We start from the raw sequence: 21,542 nt of genomic DNA on the forward strand, positions 1-21,542 counted from the left end.
CCAAACTTACCGCTTTTTCCTCCCTTCTGCTGCCTTTTATTTTGTTTGTTTTTCTTCCCCCCACAAGTGAGACAAAAAACTTGGAACTGCGAAAAGACCAGAGTTGGACCCAAAGAGGAGGTATCCCAACAGTAGAGACAGAGAGGTAAATTTCACTTTGCTATAGCAGAGAAACTACAAGTTACTGCATATTTGTATTATTATTTTTTTCATTATTCTTTATTCTTACATCTTTTATTTTAATAGTATCTTTGTATTCCTCCTCTTTCTATATAGTCTTCTTTGCCTTGGCTGGATATATTGTATCACTTGACAGGTTTCCCCTGTCCCCTCACTCATAGTCTATTGCTAATTTACTGTCTTTTATTTCACCTGTACTCCATCAACACATTGTTGAAGGTCCACTACTCCTTATTCTTGGTATCTCATGGATTCCGTCATATGATTGTTGCTCTAATATTATTGTAAATAATAGCTCTTCTATACTATTGTAAACACTACACAACACCCCCCCCCCAAGATCTTAGACCACTTCATTGTTTCCTGAAGTGGTTAACTCTATTCTCTCTCACACTACACCTATTTACCATCCTTTATTCTCACTTTACCTCAGAATCTGACCTCCCACAACCTCACTGCTTTCTAGATCCAACTCACAAACCTTTGCTCCCCAACAAGAGCCTTACCTTCTTTCCATTCTTTCTAAAAAGTGGCTAGTTGGGGTGATGATTACGGTTATTACTATATATACCCAAAGGATCTCCTATCTCTTCTCTACCAGCTGCTACTGTAAATATCATATAATACTCTCCTGGTGTCATAAACCATTTTGCCTTCCCCTCAAACTGATCACACACACAAAACAGAGTAGGTGGAAGTGGAGAAAACCAGGACACCCACTGGAAGAAGAAACCCAACAACAAAGGAAACACCAACAGATAACAATAGAAAAAGGTGAAGGAGAGAGTGGAAACCACACAAACCTCAATCCAACACCTATCTGGAAATACAACTAAACAGTGGAGAAACTACCCAGTGCAAACAACTGAACAAGAGCAAAAGAGAATCCTCAAAACCCTGTACACACAAAAGAACTAGCTTCAACACAACCCACCCTCACCAGCACAACAAATTAAAATGGGTGCTGGACAGAGCGACCATCAGTTGGGAATGACCTACAAAAGGAAGACCCCAAAACAATCAAAACCCAAAGACAAACCCAGAGCCAACTTAAAGGACAGCCCAAGATTGGTGAGCTGGGAAGATCAAGTGCACTACACCACTGAATCTCACAGGTATTATACCACAGAAGTTCACACCATAAACCCAGAAAGCCAGAATAAATCAATTTCAGAAGCTGAAGCTAACAAAAGAGTCTATCAAACAATGGGAAGACAAAGAAACAATCCCCAAATGAAAGGAAAGAAGGAAGTCTCAGAAAGAATGCTAGATGAAACAGAGGCAAGTCAGCTATCAGATATTGAATTCAAAGCATTGAATTCAAGACACATCATCATTAAAATGGCAAAGTTTCAAGACAAAGGAGAGAATCTTAAAGGTAGAAAGGGAGAAATAGGAAGTAACATACAAGGAAGCCCGAATAAGGTTAGCTGCTGACTTGTCAATGCAAACGCTCCAAGCAAGAAGGGAATGGCAAGAAATATTCTGAGTAATGAAAACCAGAGGCCTGCAACCAAGGCTACTTTACCCATCAAGGCTCTCAATCAAGATAGAAGGCCAAATAAAGTGCTTCCAAGACCAAAGAACTCTAAAAGAATACACCTCCACCAAACCAGCTCTGCAAGAAATACTAAAAGGACTGCTTTAAGGAAAGGAAGGAAAATAGAGAGACAAAGAGAAAAACAGGTATAAAAATGACAATGAATAAGTATCTATCAATAATAACCTTCAATGTAAATGGATTAAATACTCCAATCAAAAGACATAGAATAGCTGAATGGATAAGAAAGCATGACCCACACATATGCTGCCTACAAGAGACCCACCTCAGGACAAAAGACCTACACAGACTAAAAGTGAAATGCTGGAAACAAATTCTCTAAGCAAATGGCCAGGAAAGAAAAGCTGGGGTAGCAATACTCATATCAGACAAAATAGTCTTCAAAAATAGAGCCATAAAAAGAGACCCAGAAGGTCACTTCATAATACTCAAGGGAAGAATCCACCACGAAGACATAAACGTTGTAAATATATGTGCATCCAACATAGGAGCACCCAGATATATAAAGAAAATCTTAGAGAACTTAAGAAAGATATTGACAGAAACACAGTTATAGTAGGGGATTTTAACACCCCACTGTCAAAAATGGAAAGATCTTCCAAACAAAATATCAACAAAGATATTGTGGCATTGAACAATGCTTTAGATGAAATGGACTTAACTGATATATATATAGAGCCCTTCATCCCAAAGAAGCTAAATACACATTCTTTTCAAGTGCACATGGAACATTTTCAAGACAGACCACATGATAAAACACAAAACAAGCCTCAACAAATTTAAGAAAATTGAAATCATCCCAAGTATTTTCTCTGACTACAAGAGACTGAAACTGAAAACCAACCCGAAGGGAAACAAACCCAAACACTCAAAATCATGGAGATTGAATAGCATGCTATTAAACAAATAATGGGTCAAGAATGAAATTAGGGAAGAAATCAAAAAGTTTCTGGAAACAAATGAAAATAAACTCTTGACGACCCAAAACTTATGTGACAAAGTGAAGGCAGTCCTGAGAGGGAAGTTCATAGCAATACAGGCCTACCTACAAAAGATAGAAACATTTCAAACTAACAACCTAATCCTACACCTATAAGAACTCAAGGAATAACAACAAAGACAGCCCAGAGCAAGTAGAAGGAAGAAAATAACCAAGATCAGAGCTGAATTAAATGACATAGAGATTAAAGGCACAATTCTAAGGATCAATGAATCCAGGAGCTGGTTTTTTTTTAAAGATAAACAAAATACACTGCCTTTAAGCAGGCTCATCAAGAAAAGAAGAGAGAGGACCCAAATGGACACAACCAGAAATGAAAGAGGAGAGATTACAACTGACACTACAGAAATACAAAGGATTGTAAGAAATTACTATTAATAACTTTATGCCAAGAAATTGGAAAACCTAGGTGAAATGGACACATTTCTAGGAAAATATAATCTTCCAAAAATCAATGAAGAAAAAGGAGAAAGCCTGAATAGACCAATAACAGCAAATGAAATTGAAGCAGTAATCAAAAATCTCCTGACACACAAATGCCCTGGACCAGATGGTTTCACAGGAGAATTCTACAAAGCATTTAAGGAAGACCTAACCCCTATCCTTCACAGACTATTCCAGAAAATCCCAAATGATGAAAGACTCCCAAACTCTTTTTATCATCATCCTAATCCCAAAACCACATAAAGATACAACAAAGAAAGAAAACTTCAGGCCAATATCACTGATGAACATAGACGCTAAAATCCTCAACATAATATTGGCAAACCATATCCAACAATTCATTACAAAGACCATACACCGTGATCAAGTTGGATTCATCCCAGGGATACAAGGATGCTTCAATATTTGCAAATCAGTATATGTAATACATCACATAAACAAAAGCAAAGACAAAAATCACATGATCATATTAAAAGATTCGGAAAACACCAATTTATGATAAAAACACTCAGCAAGGTGAGAATAGAGGGAGCATTCCTCAATATAATAAAGGCCGTATATGAGAGACCTATAGCCTACATCATACTCAATGTGCAAAAGCTAAAATCTTTTCCACTAAGATCTGGAACAAGACAAGGATGTCCACTTTCACCACTTCTATTCAATATACTATTGGAAGTTTTAGTCACAGTGATCAGACAAGAAAAGAAAATAAAAGGCATCCAAATCAAAAAGGAGGGAACAAAACTGTCACTGTTTGCAGATGACATGATAGTCTGCATGAAAAATCTTATAGACTCTACCAAAAAACTGCTCAAACTAATTAATGAATTTGGCAAAACAGCGGGTTACAAAGTCAATATCCAGAAATCAAAGGTGTTTTTGTATACCAACAATGAAACAGCAGAAGCAGAAATCAAGAATAAAATCCCATTCAATATAGCAAAAAGAAAACTAAAATACCTAGGAATAGACCTAACCAAGGAGGTAAAAGACCTGTATGCAGAAAACTACATAACAATGAAGAAATAAATTAAAGAAAACGTGAATAAATGGAAGCATATACCATGTTCATGAATTGAAAGAATTAACATCATCAAAATGTCCATACTACCCAAAGCAATATACACATTCAATGCAATACCTATTAAAGTACAAATGACATACTTCACAGACATAGAACAAACACTTCAAAAATTTATATGGAACCATAAATGAGCCCGAATAGCAGCTGCAATTTTGAGAAAGAACAAAGTAGGAGGGGTCACAATACCTGATACCAAACTGTATTACAAGGCCACTATAATCAAAACAGCCTGGTGCTGGCATAAAAACAGGCACATAGATCAATGGAACAGAACAGAGAGCCCAGAAATCAACCCAACTCTCTACAGTCAATTACTATTCAACAAAGGGGGCAGCAACATAAAATGGACTAAAAATAGCCTCTTCAACAAATGGTGTTGGGAGAACTGGACAGATACATGCAAAAAAATGAAACTCGAGCACCAACTTACACCATACACCAAAATAAATTCAAGGTGGATAAAAGACTTAAATATAAGCTGTGACACCGTTAAAGTCCTTGAGGGGAACATTGGCAAGAAAATCTCAGATATTTCATGCAGCAACATTTTTACTGATGTGTCCCTTAGAGGAAGGGACATAAAGGAAAGAATAAATAAATGGGATCTCATCAAAATTAAAGGCTTTTTCATGGCTAAAGAAAACAGTATATAAAGAGAACCAACTATATGGGAAAACATATTTGCCAATGATACCTCAGACAAGGGTTTAATTTCCAAAATACACGAAGAACTTACACGACTGCGCTCTAAGAAGACAAGCAACCCATTTAAAAAGTGGGCAAAGGACTTGAACAAACATTTCTCCAAGGAGGACACACAGACTATCCAGAGACATATCACTAGCTATCAGAGAGATGCAAATTAAAACCACAATGAGATACCACTTTACACCAGTCAGAATGGCCATTATAAACAAAGCAATAAACAACAAGTGCTAGAGAGGATGTGGAGAAAAGGGGACCCTAATCCATTGTTGGTGGGATTGCAGACTGATACAACCACTATGGAAAACAGTATGGAATTTTCTCAGAAAAATAAAAGTCGACCTGTCTTTTGATCCAGCAATTCCACTGCTAGGATTATATCCTAAGAACCCTAAAACACCAATCCAAAAGAACCTATGCACTCCAATGTTCATAGCAGCACAATTTACAATAGCCAAGAGTTGGAACCAATCTCGGTGCCCATCAGTAAATGAATGGATCCAAAACCTATGGTACATATACGCAATGGAATTCTATTCAGCAGAAAGAAAGAAGGAGCTCCTACCCTTCACAACAGCATGAATGGAACTGGAAAGCATTACGCCGAGTGATATAAGTCAGGCAGTGAAAGACAAATACCATATGATCTCACCTTTAACAGGAACCTAAATAACAAAACAAATAAGCAAGCAAAATATAATCAAAGACATTGAAATAGAGAACAGGCAGACAGTGAACAGAGGGAAGAGGGGAGGGAATTTTAGGGGGAAAAGGGGAAGGATTTACAGGAACTAGTATAAAGGACACATGGACAACAACTAAGGGTGGTGGAAATGGGAGGAAGGTGGGGAGCACTGGTGAGGGTGGGCTGGGATGGGAGTAAAAGACAGAAAACTGTACTTGAACAATTAAATAAAGGATTTTTGCTCAAAAAAATAAAACATTATGAGATTTTTTGTGATTACATGTTATAGTGTCATGTGAAATAAACATATGTAAACTCTTAAAAATAAATAAATAAAAATATTAGAAGAAAAGATAGGAGTAAATATTTGTGACTGGTATTTGGCCCTGGATTCTTAGATATGATGCCAAAAACATAAGCAACAAAACAAAAAAAAATAAAACTTTGACTTAAAATTTGAAAAATTTATGTTTTATAGAACACCATCCAAAGTTAAAAGCCAATCTTCAGAATGGTAACAATATTTGTAAATTATATATCTGATAATAGTCTAGTATTTAGAATATATAAAGGACTCATGTCTCAATAACAAAAGAAAACCAAATTTAAAAATAGAAAAGAATCTGAACAGATGCCTCTCCAGAGAATAACATACAAATGGCAAACAAATATATAAGAAGGTACTCATATCATTAATCATCAGGAAATACTAATTAAAACCATAATGGGATATTATTTCACACCTAGTAGAATGGCAAAAATGAAAAGACAGTAAGTGTTGGCAAAGATATGAAGAAATCACAACCCTCATACTGTGCTGGTCAGAATGTGAAATAGTGCAGCCACTTTGGTAAACAATCTGGAAGTTTATCAAAATGTTAAACATAATGTTACCATTTGACACAGCAATTGGCCTCCTATGTATATACCTAAGAGAAATAAAAACATATGTCCATAGAAAACTTATACATTAATGTTCACAGCAGTATTTTTTATAATAACCAAAAGGTGGCCTAGGCTGGTGTAGCTCAGCGGATTGAGCACAGGCCTGTGAATCAAAGGGTTGCTGGTTCGATTTCCAGTCAGGGTATATACCTGGGTTGCAGGCCAGGTCTCCCATGGAAGGTGCACAAGAGGCAACCACACACTGATGTTTCTCTCCCTCTCCTCCCTCCCTCACCTTCCTCCCTTCCCCTCTCTCTAAATATAAATAAATAAAATCTTTCAAAAAATAACCAAAAGGTGCACAAAACTCAAATGCTCATCAACTGATGAACAGCTCTACACAATGTAATTCTTAGACTATTATTCAGCTATAAAAAATGAAGACCTTAAATATGCTAAAATGTGGATGAATCTTGAAAACATTATACTAAGTGAAAGAAGTTAGTCACAAAAGACCACATATTATATGCTTCCATTTATATAAAATATCCAGAACAGGTAAGTCCATAACAACAGAAAGTAGATTCATGGTTGTCCAGTACTTGGGAAAGGAGGTGTGGGGAGTGACTGCTTAAAGAGAATAGGGTTTACTTTGGAGCAATGAAAATGTTTTGGACACTTTGATCTCCAAAATATATAAAGAACTCACATGACTCCACTCCAGGAAGACAAAAAATCCAATTAAAAAATGGGCAAAGGATCTGAATAGACACTTATCCAAGGAGGACATACAGAGGGCCCAGAGACACATAAAAAGATGCTTAGCATCACTAGCCATCAAAGAGATGCAAATTAAAACCACAGTAAGATACCACTTCACACCATTTGGAATGGCCAGGATAAACAAATCAACAAATAGTAAGTGCTGACAAGGCTGTGGAGAAAAGGGAACCATAGTACAATGTTGGTGGGAATGCAGATTGGTGCAGCCACTATGGAAAAAAGTATGGAATTTCCTCAGAAGACTAAAAATGGAACTACCTTTTGATCCAGCAAATACCACTGCTGGAATTGTACCCTAAAAATCCTAAAACACCAATTCAAAAGAGCCTATGCACCCCAATGTTCATAGCAACACAATTTATTTAAATTTTTTTTGTTTTTTTTAATTTTATTTAGTTATTTTTCAAGTACATTTTTTGTCTATTTTTCCCATCCCAGCCCCTCCTGCCCTGCCTCCCCACCTCCCTCCCACTTCCTCTCCCCTAGTCCTCATCCCTGTGTCTTTCACACTTGCTCCTCAAAGTCCCTCCCCCATTTCCCCCTTAAATTCCCTTCCCTCTCCCCTCTGGTCACTGCCCACTTCTTCTCTATTTCAGTGTCTTTGTTTCTTTTTCTGCTTGCTTGTTTGTTTTGTTGTTTAGCTTCCTGTTAAAGGTGAGATCATATGGTAGTTGTCTTTCAATGCCTGGCCTATTTCACTCAGCATAATGCTTTCCAATTCCATCCATGTTGTTGCAAAGGGTAGTAGCTCCTTCTTTCTCTCTGCTGCATAGAATTCCATTGTGTATATGTACCAAAATTTTATGATCCATTCGTTTACTGATGGGCACCTAGGTTGCTTCCAGCTCTTGGATATTGTAAATTGTGCTGCTATGAACATTGTGGTGCATAGGTTCTTTGAAATTGATGTTTTAGGATTCTTGGGACATAGTCCTAGCAGTGGAATTGCTGGGTCAAAAGGCAGGTCAATTTTTATTTTTCTGAGAAAATTCCATACTGTTTCCCTAATGGTTGCACCAGTCTGCAATCCCACCAACAGTGAACTAAGGACCCCTTTTCTCCACAACCTCTCCAACATTTGTTGTTTGTTGCTTTGTCTATTATAGCCATCCTGACTGGTGTAAAGTGGTATCTCATTGTGGTTTTAATTCCCATCTCTCTGATAGCTAACGATATTGAGCATCTCTTCATGTGTCTCTGGATATTCTGTATGTCCTCTTTAGAGAAGTGTCTGTTCAAGTCCTTTTCCCATTTTTTAATTGGGTTTGATGTCTTCCTAGAGTGGAGTCATGTAAATTCTGTTTTGGAGATTAAACCTTTGTCTGAGGTATCATTGGCAAATATGTTTTCCCATACAGTTGGTTGTCTTGCTAATTTAATACTGTTTTCTTTAGCCATGCAGAAGCTTTTTATTTTGATGAGATCCCATTTGTTTATTCTTTCCTTTATATTCCTTGCTCTAGGGGACATATTGGTAAAAATGTTGCTGCGTGGAATATCTGAGATTTTCTTGCCAATGTTCTCCTCTAGGACTTTAATGGTGTCATGGCTTATATTTAAGTCTTTTATCCACCTTGAATTTATTTTGGTGTATGGTGTAAGTCGGTGCTCAAGTTTCATTTTTTTGCACATAACTGTCCAGTTCTCCCAGCACCATTTGTTGAAGAGGCTATCTTTCCTCCATTTTATGTTACCGCCCCCTTTGTCAAATATTAATTGACTGTAGAGAGTTGGGTTGATTTCTGGGCTCTCTGTTCTGTTCCATTGGTCTATGTGCCTGTTTTTATGCCAGTGCCAGGCTGTTTTGATTACAGTACTTTTGTAATGCAGTTTGATATCAGGTATTGTGATCCCTCCTACTTTGTTCTTCTTTCTCAAAAGAGCAGCTGCTATTCGGGCTCATTTATGGTTCCATATAAATTTTTGAAGTGTTTGTTCTATGTCTGTGAAATATGCCATTGGTACTTTAATAGGTATTGCATTGAATGTGTATATTGCTTTGGGTAGTATGGACATTTTGATAATGTTAATTCTTCCAATCCATGAACAAGGTATATGTTTCCATTTGTTTGTGTCTTCCCTGATTTCTTTCTTCAGTGTTGTGTAGTTTTCTGCATACAGGTCTTTTACCTCCTTGGTTAGGTTTATTCCCAGATATTTTCTTTTTCTTTTTGCATAGCAGCACAATTTACAATAGCCAAGAGTTGGAAGCAACCTAGGTGCCCATCAGTAAATGAGTGGATCAAAAAAGTATGGTACATTTACACAATGGAATACTGCACAGCAGAAAGAAAGAAGCTCCTACCCTCCTACCACAGCATGGATGGAACTGGAGAGCATTATGTTAAGTGAAATAAGGCAAGTGGTGAAAGACAAATACCATATGATCTCACCTATAAGTGGAACCTAATAAAAAAACAAACAAACAGACTTCCGCCAAGATGGAGGTATAGGTGGATGTGCCGTGCCTTCTCACACAGCCAAGTTTAGGGACAACTAAATATTAGCATCAGAAAACACAACCAGAACATGGAAAATTGAACTTTTCAGAAGTCCGTTAACAACAAATTCTTCAGCCCGACCGGTAAGGGGCGAAACCGGCATCTCGTGAGGGGTTGCACAGGAGGTCTGGGTCAGACCCGGGCGCGGAATCCAGACGCCTGAATCCAGACGCACGGGTTCCAAACGCAGGATTGGACCTAGTGAGCGACCGAGCAACCCACCAGGTGAGCGACTGCTGAGGAGACAGTGGGGAGGCGGTGCTGCGTGTTGACTGCGGTTGCCTATTTGCAGGCGAGCGGACAGGCGAGAGAGTGGGCGGTTGGACCGGGGCCCCGGCGGTCCCCGTGGCAGCGGCAGTAGAGGGCGCCGCCATTTCCCCGCTCTGACCATGCCCCCACATACAGTGTCACAACCCAGCGACCTGGGAGTCCAAGGCGCCGCTTCTCACATTTAAAGGGCCAGAACAGACCAAAAATGTAGCAGGAAGACCTCAAAGCCCCAGAGATAAATCTAAGTGACGAAGAAATAGCAAAACTCTCAGACGCACAGTTTAAAACACTGGTCATCAGGATCCTCACAGATCTGGTTGATTATAGCCACAAATTAGAGAAACATATGAAGGCTAAACTAAGGGAAATGAATGGAATTCCACAGGAAACCCATAACGATGAAAAGGAAACTGGGACTCAAATCAATGGAGTGGACCAGAAGAAAGCAAATAATGGCCAAACAGAAAAGAGTCAAGAAGCAAGAATTCAAAGAAATGAGGAGAGTCTTAGGAACCTCCAGGACATCTTTAAACGCTCCAATATCCGAATTATAGGGGTACCAGAAGGGGGAAAGACACAACCACCAGTGGAAAAATTATTTGAACAAATAATAAAAGAAAATTTCCCCAATCTGGCAAAGGAAATAGACTTCCAAGAAATCCAAGAAGCTCAGAGAGTACCAAAAAAGTTGGACTCAAGAAGAAACACACCGAGGCATATCATAATTACATTAGCCAAAATTAAAATGAAGGAGAGAATCCTAGAAGCAGCAAGAGCTAAGGGGACAATCACCTACAAAGGAGTCCCCATCAGACTGTCAGCAGATTTCTCAAAAGAGACCTTACAGGCAAGAAGGGGCTGGAAAGAAATATTCCAAGTCATGAAATCTAAAGACCTACAACCAAGATTGCTCTATCCAGCAAAACTTTCATTTAAAATGGAAGGACAGATAAGGTGCTTCTCAGATAAGATCAAATTCAAGGAGTTCATCATCACCAAGCCCTTATTATATGAAATGTTAAAGGGACTTATCTAAGAAAAAGAAGTTAAAGAAACATGAACAGTGAAAGAACAACAAGCTCACAGTTATTAACAACCACACCTAAAACGAAAGCAAACTAAAAGAACAGCTAGATCAGGAGTGGAAACATAGAAATGAAGATCTCAAGGAGGGTGAGCAACAGGGGAGTGGGAGGAGGAGATGGGGGGAGAAGGTACAGAAAATAAGTAGCATAGACAGTAGATAGAAAATAGAAGGGGGGGCAAGAATAGCATGGGAAATGCTAAAGGACTTGAGACACATGGACATAAACTAAAGGGGGGTAATGGTGGGGATGGGGGGGCAGGGTGGAGGGGAATGAAGGGGGGAATAGAACAACTGTAACAGCATAATCAATTTAAAAAAATAAAATAAAAAACAAACAAACAAACAAACAAGCAAAATATAACTAGAGACATTTATATAAAGAACAAACTGACAGTAATCAGAGGGGAGAGGGAGGGGATTATGGGGGAGAGAAGGGGAAGGGTCATCAAAGAACATGCATAAAGGACCCATTGACAAAGCCAAAGCAGGAAAGGATTGAGGGTAGGAGGTGGGGGTGGGTGGGACAGGGGGAAAGTGGTGGAGGGAAAATGGAGAAAACTGTACTTGAACGACAATTTTAAAAAAGTAATTTCAACATAAAATATATATATATATATGAATGTTCTGGACACAGAGAGATGGTTGTATGATATTACTAAGATACTAAACTGCTGAATTGTAAAATAGTTAAAATGGTGAATTGTTATGTGAATTTTATCATAATAAAATAAAGAGATAACAGCAAATAGCAATAATAACAGATTAACAACCATTTCTGCCGTAATAGCAGAAATCCATGTGTGCTATTTGATTTACAAACTAGATAGGAGGCTATGAGTCAAAACACCAGAGTATTGCAAGTTAAAGGAAGAGCTATTACTCATACAAATGAAAATTACTTGAAAAAAGTAAAATAAAGGAACCAATTTCTTATATATAAAAATAAGTATGAAGGAAGAAAAACCGAAATTTTTCTTTCAAAGAAAGAGTTCTCTTCTAACAAGAGAGCATATCTTTCTCCTCACCTCTTCCTGGGCTGATGGCTGTGAGTAGAGGTTTATGGTCACTCATTTTCTCCTGTCGCTGCTTATGAGAAGCCATTTCCAATTCCTTTTTTGCTAGTAGCTTGCCAGATGGGTAGAAGAGGCCAGTGGTCTGTGTACCTACATCCTTCTTAGTTCCAACATCAGCTTTGGGTAAAGTAACATTTAGAGACTGACAGGCAGACCTGGGCTATGAGTGAGGCAGAAACATAAAATATCAGAATATAATGATAATTATTAGAACATAACTAGAATATTACTCACATAAAACGGCAGGGAAGGTCTCACCTCAGCACAAGGGCCAGGTTCTCCCTCAGCTAGAGCCAGGGTGTTGTCCACACTAAGTTTTGCCAAGGACTTGAGGTAAATACCACAAGAGCCACAGAATCCAGCAGATGGATAGTTGCTGGCCCCACATTTAGGGCAAACAGAGTAGCGAGCAGGAATGCCAAGCTGGAAGGTAGAAAATATTTTTATACTTTCATGAATATTAGAATCATAATTTTCCCATACAAATTATTCCAATACCAGTCATCAAAATAATACATGCCGATACCCTCCGACCCTGCAATTCTACCTTCTGGAATAAATGTGTACTTTATCCTGCAGATGGCCAAATACACATAGAAGTGTGTAAGACCATTCCTTGAAAGATTGTGATTTTAGAGGAAATAATTGGAAACAAATGTCCAGCAAGAGAGAATGGCCTAAATATATCATGGTACATACAGACAAAAGAATATTATGAACTCACTAAAGAGAACAAGGAGGTTATTAACAAGATATATTGCCAGGTGGAGAGAATTAGATCAGTGTTCATATTAAACTAACAGTTTACTTAGTGCATTGAATGGCTGAAAGAACACTGCAGAAACTGGGTGACAGTGATTGCTTCTAGGGAAAAGAGGTGTGGGACTGGGGTGAGAGGAAAGACTAACTCTGCACACTAACTCTTTTGTATTATTCACATGAAATACTCAAATAAGCAATGAATTTTGAGTGTTTTATTAAAAAGGTAAGCAGAAAATTAACTCATAAGAAAAGTACCAACTGTCAACAAATAAGCAAATAAGTTTAACATGAAAGAAATGCAAATTAAAACAGCAATAAGAGACCATTCTCAATTTAAGAGAATTAACTATCTCTGTCTCCAAATTTTTAGGTACATAAGTGCTAGGACCCAAATCCCAAGAAGTGATTTCTGTAAGGCTGTGTTAGAGGGGGCTCCTGGCTCTTTCTAGGGTTGTGGTGAGGTGCTCTGCATAAAAAAGCTCAGTTTTAAAATACCTACCATGGCTCCACACCAATCACAAAAGCAAGCTCCCCGGCGGTTCCGGTGACCACATTTGGAACAGGGAATGGTCTCTCCTTTCAGAGTGGGTGCAGGAGCAGCTTTATCTCCACTACACAGGGACTGGGGAACACAACAGCACTGACAGGCAGATCAGTAATATATTCTCCAATCACCCTCCCAATCCAGAAAAGAAAAAAGCCCCAAATAAACACACGATCTAGAAATAATGTATTTCTGCACAAAAGAGGAGAACTAGCATAAGCTTCATCAATTAATGTGTACAAAGAACCTGCATTCCTTCACAGAAAGTCAATATAATTGGTGCTTCACACAACTTAATATTCTTTAGTATCTTTAATGCCAAAGGTAGCAAACCTGTTGTAGTTTATTGTACCAATATTAATAAAGAACAAATGTAAGAAGAGCTGAACTACCTAAGGTGTCATCATTGAGGTTCATCTTCTATCATTTGGGGTTCTGGTTTCCAACTGAAAATGTGAATTTATTTTCCACTCCTGACACATAAAATTATTTTGAGGAGAGAGAGAGAATTGTTTTGTGGGAATTTCTGAGACTTAGTTGGTATACCTATATTAGGATCTTTGCTCCCACTACTTACTTGTATTGCCTAGTAAATGATATTATCATCACACAAATAGGGATGTTAGTATTCATCATTACTATGTGATTATCTACTATGTGCAGGCACTGTTCTAAGCATTTCCCCTGTGTCCTCATGTCAATCTGCACAACAGACCTGTGAGGTGGGTGCCATAATAATCTGTTTTTCAAAGAGGGAAACTAAGGCACAGATAGGGTAAGGCCCAAGATTTGAACCCAGGCCATGACTGTTATCCATGACTCCACAAATCCTTTTCAATATAACAACTTCCTCATAGGTCAGTAGGGGGATTTCTGACGATTAATGGCAATTTAAGTATGTAAAAATGCTGAGCACAGGGCCATGCTCCATATGTCAGCTTCCTTCCCTTCCCATCTTGCTTTCCAGTGGACTCTGATTTATTTAAGGAAAAGAACTGCTAGTTCACATTTTTTCCCTACTAGCACAGTGCCTGGTACCTTGGTACATGGGAGCCATTCAAGTAGTGACCGAATAAAGGGATAAATCGATGAAGAATTGATTTAATTGATACTAAATATGTCTATGGTCATACATTCCATGTATAATACTAAGAATGCACACACTAAGAAAAATGTTTTCTAAGGACAGTTTTCCCTGAATCATCAATATTTCAGTTAACTTTATTTGACAAGCTCTGTCTTGTTTTGTTCTGTTATTCTTAAACATACAGAAGGCGCATCAGCCCCCCAAATCCACAGCAGCTGAATTAAGATCTGTCTTTGTATGAGGTGAAGTAGAGGGAGACACCTTGGGAAACATCAAAAGAGACTTAAATTTCAATTGATCCTACTGTTAAAACAGTGTTTTAATAAAATGCTGACCTGGACTTCAAATATAAAGCCTTCACACCTTTTGCTTAAATTCACGTACTGTTCAAGTGAACTTTTTTTTTTAAAGATTTTATTCCTTTTTAGAGAGGGGGTAAAGGAGGAAGAGAGGGAGAGAAATATCAATGGGTGGTTGCTTCTCACACACCTGCCACTGGGGACCTGGCCTGCAACCCAGGCATGAGCCCTGACTGGGGATTGAGCCAGCAACCCTTTGGTTCTCAGGCTGGCACTCAATCCATTGAGCCACACAACCTAGGGCACAATAATGAAATCATTTTTTAAAATGACATATTTTCCTTCTGGTAATGCCAGGGATGTCAAACTCATTTTCACTGGGGGGCCACATCAGCCTCATGGTTGCCTTCAAAAAGCCAAATGTAATTTTAGAACTTTATAAATGCAACCATTCCTGAACATTACAGGCATAGGGCCATTCCTAAGGCATAGGGCTCAGTGCTATTGCTGTATAGAAACAAGGTGGAGAGCCGGATTTAGCCTGAGGGCCTTGTGTTTGCCATCTGTGGAGTAAACTATAACAAACAACTCCACACAGAACACAACTCTAAAATCTGCTCATAATGCACATAGGCATAAAGAATGAACAGAAGCAGATAGACTCTTAAGGCAAGTACACACAGGAGGAAGGGTATTACAGAAAGTTAGTTTTCCTTTAGACTGGGGCTAGGTAAGGGCAGTCCACACAAGTGCATGTAAAAAGATGAGAAAGTATTTCTGGCCAGGAGAACCAGAAGACTGAAACTGGGTAATATTTGGCTACTGAAGAGGTAGGGAGCTTCCAGAAAGAAAAAAGACAGAGAAGGAAGGGATCCCCAAATTCTGAGTACTCACACCTCTTACTGACACATACACATAACATTCAATGCAGCTCTTCTAAAGATGAAATATATGAAGAGACCAATTTTTGTTCCTTTTTCTCCCCACCCGAAACCAGTTTTTGAGGGTTGTTTTTCTTGTTTGTTTGTTTGGTGGGGTTTTTTGGTGGGTTTTTTGGTATCTTGAGGAATTTTAGGTTGTATCCTAGCATTATAAATGTTAAGTTGTGGTTCTTTTGCTTCTGTTACTAATCTCTGATGACTGCTGTTTTTTTTTTTTTTTTTTGGTAATTGCTGTTTGTTTTGTTTTGATTTAGCAGTCAATAATACACATCACTGACTTGGGAAAGCACTGCTTAGAATGAACTAGAACTAAATGTCTCTCAAAATTAAGTCTGAGCTGCATCCTCCTACATGGTCACACCCAGTTAGCAACCTTAGTGGGGCCTGCTGCCTCCCCCTGCTTCCTGGCCAAGAGCCAAGCAAAATGAGCAAGCTTTGGCCTTTGTGAAAATGTGTAGGCAGGATCCAACCATTCTGCATATCAAGGACATGTGCTTCCTGAGGGAGATGGAGAGTATAGAAGGTAAAATGCCACCTGCTACTAATAAAACCAAATCAGAAGAAAAAAGCAAATAGTAACAAGGTGGGAGGAAGACATAAAGACAGACGAACCATAATGAGGAAAGTGATCTAGAAACTGACAATGAGAGTGTGACTGAAGCAGACACTGACACCCCTCAGGAAATGAGAGATGAACGTGTAGAGATAACCAAGGAGATGATGGATGAGGCAAACAATAAAAATGTGGCTGCCACTGATGCCCCCTAAATGATGGTGAAGTGCAGAAAGCCATTGACTTGTTTATAGATGCCATCGAGCTGAATCCTCACTTGGCCATTCTGTATGCCAAAAGAGCCTGTGTCTTCATAAAATTACAGAAGCCATATGGTGCCATCAGAGATGTGACAGAGCTACTGGAGTAAATCCTGACTCAGCTCAGCCTAATAAATGGTGAGGGAAAGCACACAGACTTCTGGGCCATTGGGAAGCAGCCCATGATCTTGCTCTTGCATGTAAATTGGAGTATGAGGAAGATGCTAGTGCAATGCTGAAAGTTCAACTGAGGGCCCAGAAAATTGCAGAAGATCAGAGAAAATATGAGCAGAAACGTGAAGAACAAGAGATCAAATAAAGAATAAAAAGGGTTTAGAAGGCTCAGGAAGAACATGAGAGAGCTCAGAAAGAGGAAGAAGCCAGACAACAATCAGAAACCCAGTATGGCTCTTTTCCAGGTAGCTTTCCTGGAGGAATGCCTGGGCTCAATGAAATTCTCAGTGATCTAGAGGTTCTTGTAGCCATGCAGAATTCAGAAGTTATTGTGGCCTTCCAGGATGTGGCTCAGAACTTAGCAAATATATCAAAATACTAGAGCAACCCAAAGGTTATGAATCTAATCAGTAAATTGTCAGCCAAATTTGGAGGTCAAGAGTAAAGTCCTTCTGACAGATAAAGCCCCTGCTGAAGGAAAAGCAACTTGGATCACCCAATGGATGTCACAATAATACAAACCAATGTACCTCTGACCTCATGAAGAAGCTGGAGTGTGTTGAAGAGTATCCCTCCCCCTCTGCCCCAAATGTAGCTGTAACATTTGACAGTGGTTTACCATTATAGTATTCTTTCATACAATGTTTTCCCCACTAGGAATTATAAAGTTTAAACACTTTAAATCTTAAAAATATTTTTAAATAAATTTAAAGGGTGTGTTAAACCCTACCTTTTTCTTTACTAATCATTTTGGTGTTTTCCTTGGAATTAATTGGGCAAAAGATACTTCAGTATGAAAGATTTATTGCTCAGTTTCAGTGAAATAAAGATTTATTAGTGGGAAGCAAATATATAGTTTGAGTTAATATATAGTTAGGCATTTTGATTTCTTTTTAAATGCTTTATTTTTTAAATTTATTTATTTTAATTATTGTTCAAGTACAGTTTTCTGTCTTTTACTCCCATCCCAGTTCACCCCACCAGTGCTCCCCACCTCCCTCCCATTTCCACCCTTCTTAGTTTTTGTCTATGTGTCCTTTATACTTGTTCCTGTAAACCCTTCTTCCCTTTTCCCCTGAAATTCCCTCCCCTTTGGTCACTGTCAGCCTGTTCTCTATTTCAATGTCTTTGGTTATATTTTGCTTGCTTGTTTGTTTTGTTGTTTAAGTTCCTGTTAAAGGTGAGATCATATGGTATATGTCTTTTACCGCCTGGCTTATTTCACTCTTTTTTTTAATGATTTATTTCGATAAAACTACTGGCACCATCAGTTTTGCAGTAGGGCCTGGGTAGGGACTAGAAGTACTTGGAAGGGCAACAGCAATCTTACTACATTTTAAGTAACAAGTACCCTTTTGTAGATGCATTTAAATCTTACACTATGGTGAAGGGATGATTTTTATAATGTTGTAATAGAGTTGGATTACTTAGTTCTGTTCTTGTGTGATATATAAAATAAATAATAAATATTTCATATTATTTCCACAAAGGGGAAATAAGAAAATAGTTTTCTTTTTATACTCCTATGTTTAAAATTATATTTTCTGGTCAGAAAATACCAAACTCTTTGTCAGCTTTCTACTTGTTTTTACATTTCTCCCCTTATTCTTTGTGCTAAAAATAGTCCTTTTTCACTAGCATCATCACTGCTATCATTCACAGCATAATTGTGCAAGCATATTCAATGCTGGGTTTAATTTAATATGTAATGCATATGATGACTATGTAGGGTAATACCCATAACAGTTACAGTTTTCTACTTGGCTAAGAGATTTCATATTTAAATATAGATTTTTACTTCAGGGAAATTTTACCATATCAAAAGATGTTGGAAGACATCATTTTTTTTTTTGATGTTTGGTCTTCTACTTAGGAAATACCAATTGAGTTTGTATTTGAAGAGAGTATGAGGTTTGAGTATATTGAGATACATAAAGAAAAATCTAAGTTTAAAAAAATTTTTAAATATATTTTATTGATTATGCTATTACAGTTGCTCCATTTCCCCCCTTCATGCCCCTCCACCCTGCACATGCCCTCCCACATTCCCCCCTTTACTTCATGTCCATGTGTCTTAAGTTCCTTAGCTTTTTCATTTCCCAAACTATTCTTACCCTCCCCCTGTCTACTTTCTACCTACCATCTATGCTACTTATTCTCTGTACCTTTCCCACCTCTTTCTTCCTCCCACTACCCTGTTGCTAACCCTCCATGTGAACTCCATTTCTATGGTTCTGTTCCTGTTCTAGTTGTTTGCTTTTATTTTTGTTTTAAGTGTGGTTCTTAATCATTATGAGTTTGCTGCCATTTTACTGTACGTTTCTTATCTTCTTTTTCTTAGATAAGTCCTTTAATATTTCATATAATAAGGGCTTGGTGATGATGACCTCCTTCAACTTGACCTTATCTAAGAAGCACTTTATCTGTCCTTCCATTCTAAATGAAAGCTTTGCTGGATAGAGCAATCTTGGAAGTAGGTCTTTGGATTTCATGACTTGGAATACTTCTTTCCAGCCCCTTCCTGCCTGTAAGGTCTCTTTTGAGAAATCAGCTGACAATGTTATAGGAACTCCTTTGTAGGTAACTGTCCTCTTATCTCTTGCTGCTTCTAGGATTCTCTCATTCATTTTAATCTTGGGTAATATAATGATGATGTGCCTTGGTGTGTTCCTTCTTGGGTCCACCTTCTTTGTGACTCTCTGAGCTTCCTGGACTTCCTGGAAGTCTATTTGCTTTGCCACATTGGGGAAGTTCTCCTTTATTGTTTGTTCGAGTAACTTCCACTTGTTGCTTTTCTTCTTCCCCTTCTGGTACCCCTATAATTCGAATGCTGTAACATTTAAAGATGTCCTAGAGGTTCCTAAGCTTCTCTTCAGTTTTTGAATTCTTGTTTCTTCATTCTTTTCTGTTTGGTTGTTTATTTCTTCCTTTTGGTCCAAACCATTGATTTGAATACCAGTTTTCTTCCCATCACTATTGGTTCCCTGTGCATTTTCCTTCATTTCACTTAGTTTAGCCTTCATTTTTTCATCTAATTTGGGACCAAATTCAACCAATTTTGTGAGCATCCTGATCAGCAGTGTTTTGAACCATGCATCTGATAGATTGGCTATCTATTCATCGCTTAGTTGTATTTTTTCTGAAGCTTTGATCTGTTCTTTCATTTAGGGCATTTTTTTGTCTTGATGCACCTGTTCCATAGTGAGGGGCAGAGCTTTAAGTGTTCACCAGGATGGGGCAACCCCATAGCTAGGCTGTGACACAGTATGTGGGGCAGGGGTCTGAGAGGGAACAATGGTGCTTGGTCTGCTCTCTGATGGATTTCAGTCATTTCTGTCGCTTCCCTCAAGAAAACTGGGCCTTTCTGGCGCTGATTCCCGTGTGGGTGGGTTTATGTGTGTTCTAGGACCCTGTGGGTCTTTCCAATGAACTGTCCTGTGAGGCTGGGAGTCTCTCCCTGTGCCTCAACCCCCTCAGGTGTTTTCAATTGGTGTTTTGAGGCTTTATTTACTGGCACCGGGACCCTGGGTTGCACGGTTTGTTTTGCTCCCCAGTTATCTGCATGCAAATGTGGGACCACTGCCTGGTCAGCCAGCCACCTTGCACCACAGTGCCTGGCTTCACAGTCACTGCCTAGCTGGGTCTGCCTATTGCCACCCTGCACCCAGGGTCTGCCAGCTGCCACCTGCACACCCAAGGTCCGCCCTCTGCTGTCTTGCATGCCCAGTGTCACCGCTTTTTGTGCCACAACCCCTCTCAGCTCAGCTGCCCAACTCCACCACGCCTACTGGCCTGGATGAATGTGTCTATTTTAGCTCCTTGGCTGTCCAACTTCCATATAGTTCACTTTTCTGTCAGTTCTGGTTGTTATTTTGTTTCTAAATTTTTGTCGTCCTTATTTTTGTTGTGTAAGGAGGTATAGTGTGTCTACCTATGCCTCCATCTTGGCCAGAAGTCGGAAATCTAAGTTTTTGATAGAGCATGAGTTATAAAATTGATGAGATCCATGGTTTTTCTTCATTGTAGTGTTGTTGGTATGTGAATGACTCATTGTTCTATTCAGCTCTTAAATACTGCAACCATATTTCCACCCCTTCTTTCCTCTCTAGGGATAAAGAAAATGATATATTTTCTGTGGTATATTCAATTCCTATATTAAATAAGAATAAGTACTGGCACTATACCAGAAACTTCTAGGTTTCTACCTAAAAACAGTTTTAAGGGATGAGGCCCTCTGCACTTTGCTTATTTGAAGAATCAGTGCTGGCAGCAGTGAAGTCAATTTCAGGGATACATTTTTGAAACAGCACATACTTGAAACTGTAAGTTGATTCAGATTCTAACCCTTTGCTGTACACAAGCAGACAGAAATGCATCTGTTATGTAAGTGAGAAAAAGCTGCATGGTAATTGAGGATGTTTTTTAAACTTTTAAAAATACCAAACAGTCCTGGCTGGTGTAGCTCAGTGGATTGAGTATGGGCCTGCGAACCAAAAGATCCCGGTTTGATTCCCCGTCAGGGCACATGTCTGGGTTGCAGGCCAGTTCCCAGCAGGGGGCTGCATGAGAAGCAACCATACATGGATATTTCTCTCCCTCTCTCCTTCCCTTCCCTTCTAAAGATAAATAAATTAAAAAAATTTTAAAATACTAAACATATA

At 38.7% G+C, this 21,542-nt stretch overlaps 1 protein-coding gene and 1 pseudogene across 6 annotated transcripts in view; one reads left to right on the forward strand and one right to left on the reverse strand.

Moving 5' to 3' along the window:
- Positions 1-21,542, reverse strand: part of DZANK1 (double zinc ribbon and ankyrin repeat domains 1) — a 145,520-nt gene that overhangs the window by 39,936 nt on the left and 84,042 nt on the right. For 4 of the 6 annotated variants that reach the window (XM_053670961.1, XM_053670962.1, XM_053670959.1 and 1 more), the window contains 3 exons: positions 13,523-13,663; positions 12,520-12,684; positions 12,214-12,421 (listed from right to left, as the gene is read on the reverse strand). In XM_053670961.1, coding sequence (XP_053526936.1) covers positions 12,214-12,421; positions 12,520-12,684; positions 13,523-13,663 — 514 coding nt within the window. The remainder of the gene's footprint in view (positions 1-12,213; positions 12,422-12,519; positions 12,685-13,522; positions 13,664-21,542) is intronic. The other 2 variants (XM_053670965.1, XM_053670960.1) reach the window with 1 other exon arrangement.
- LOC119058072 (hsc70-interacting protein-like) lies at positions 15,717-17,326 on the forward strand (annotated as a pseudogene).

Source organism: Artibeus jamaicensis, unplaced genomic scaffold, assembly GCF_021234435.1.
Source record: "Artibeus jamaicensis isolate MK-2021 breed Jamaican fruit bat unplaced genomic scaffold, CSHL_Jam_final contig_65, whole genome shotgun sequence".
Classification (NCBI taxonomy): Eukaryota; Metazoa; Chordata; class Mammalia; order Chiroptera; family Phyllostomidae; genus Artibeus; species Artibeus jamaicensis.